At 36.4% G+C, this 1649-nt stretch overlaps 1 protein-coding gene across 1 annotated transcript in view; it reads right to left on the reverse strand.

Moving 5' to 3' along the window:
• Window positions 1-1649, reverse strand: part of LOC107082499 (poly [ADP-ribose] polymerase 9-like) — a 13081-nt gene that overhangs the window by 5257 nt on the left and 6175 nt on the right. Inside the window, exon 4 of the mRNA XM_015371216.1 lies at window positions 1456-1516. Coding sequence (XP_015226702.1) covers window positions 1456-1516 — 61 coding nt within the window. The remainder of the gene's footprint in view (window positions 1-1455; window positions 1517-1649) is intronic.

Genomic DNA, 1649 nt, shown 5'->3' on the forward strand with positions numbered 1-1649 from the left:
ACTTTAGATACAGCGGGTAAATAAATAATGAACAAGCCACCATATAAATATATAAGAAAAAATAAATATAAATATATTTCTAGAGGCACTTTTGACATGACATTTCCACCAGATGTCGTAGCGATCCATACAATCGACACATACAAAGAAATCAAACCATAGAATTAAGTTACGTGTAATAAAGTGAAAACGCACAGGGAAAAAGTATTGAACATGTGAAGAAAGGGAGATGCAAAAAGGCATGGAAAGCTAAGATACAAGCCGAAATCTCTCAGTAATTACAAAGCAATCATGCCCTTTGTAAGTGCAAATTAATATCAGCTGGTTCAGTCCCAAATGATGGCCTAAAAATATGTGTCTCTGGTATCGCACAAGAAAATACGGAAGCCAAGAGAGGTCATACTCGCCTTTTTATTTTATGCAAGCGCTAATTTCTCCATACAGACACGTCTTTAAGCTTTAATGCCAACAAAGGCTTATGGACACAGTAATTAAAAGTAACTTAATTTCTGGAAATCTATGGTTTGATTTCTTTGTATGTGTGGATTGTATCTAATATTACGAGCATTATTAGAATAATTGTATAAACGTAAATGTATCTGTGTAGTGTTATCATGCATGAAGCTGTGTGCTATGTGCATGTTTTCACAGCCACCTTTTCTGAAGTATACTGTGATTTGTGGACTTGCTTTTGGGGAGGTTGTGGTTGATTTACGAGCAGCACTCAACCTGCTTAATTTTGGTGAACAGCTTCTACAGCTTAAACTTTGACTGAACCCTGAGATTTAGAGGACATGTTTGCTGAGACTGCAAGTCTGAGTTCCTTGTCTTGTTTCCCCCCTGTGTAGTCTCAGCTGGGACCACTGATTCCAATAAATAGCGATGGAGAATGCTGGGACTGCAGAGTGAGGTGGAGATTGTAAACTCCGCAGTCCCTTCCTACTCTCCTCTCGAGTAAAACTAAATTAATTGTCTCTGTGCCTTCTTTCTTTCCATGTATGTATGTATGATGTTTTAGGCGCTTAGACCTGACAGGCATCCAGTGAAAACATCATGTCAATAATACCTCTAGAAATATATCTACTGAGAAAAAGTGTGCCGTTTTTGATACTTGTTTTACCTACTGAATATTAAAGGAGTTTTATTATAACTCATTTTACAACACTTGGCATCAAGGCTCAATAAAGGCTCAATAAAACTGACCTATGTAACTAGAGAGGTCCGATATGTCGCTGAAAGAGTCATGTGACCTACAGCACGATTGTTCAGCAGTCATAGCTCCCATTACTGTTACTTCAAAGCTAATTAACCAAAAAGTTTTTGTTCCACAATACAACATATTTTCATATTTCATATATATTTTTGGTAATTCAGTTTAAGTTATGCAGTGTTGTTTTAAAGCAGCACTTTTGGGTTTAATGTGGTATTTGTTGAACATAAATCTTTAACTTTTACCTGGAGGAAAGCAGGAAGGTCCTGATCCTTTCTGGAAATGTTCAATTTTTTTCTCGAAGACCTGAGAACATAAAATCAGATAACATGCTCAACAGCACAAATTCTGCAAGTAGAAATGGAAGAAATAGAACAAGTTTTCTCACAGTAAATGTTATAATACTAATACCGTATTTTCCGCTCTATAAGGCGCACCT

This window comes from Cyprinodon variegatus, unplaced genomic scaffold, assembly GCF_000732505.1.
Source record: "Cyprinodon variegatus isolate N-32 unplaced genomic scaffold, C_variegatus-1.0 Scaffold3, whole genome shotgun sequence".
In the NCBI taxonomy this organism is placed as follows: domain Eukaryota; kingdom Metazoa; phylum Chordata; class Actinopteri; order Cyprinodontiformes; family Cyprinodontidae; genus Cyprinodon; species Cyprinodon variegatus.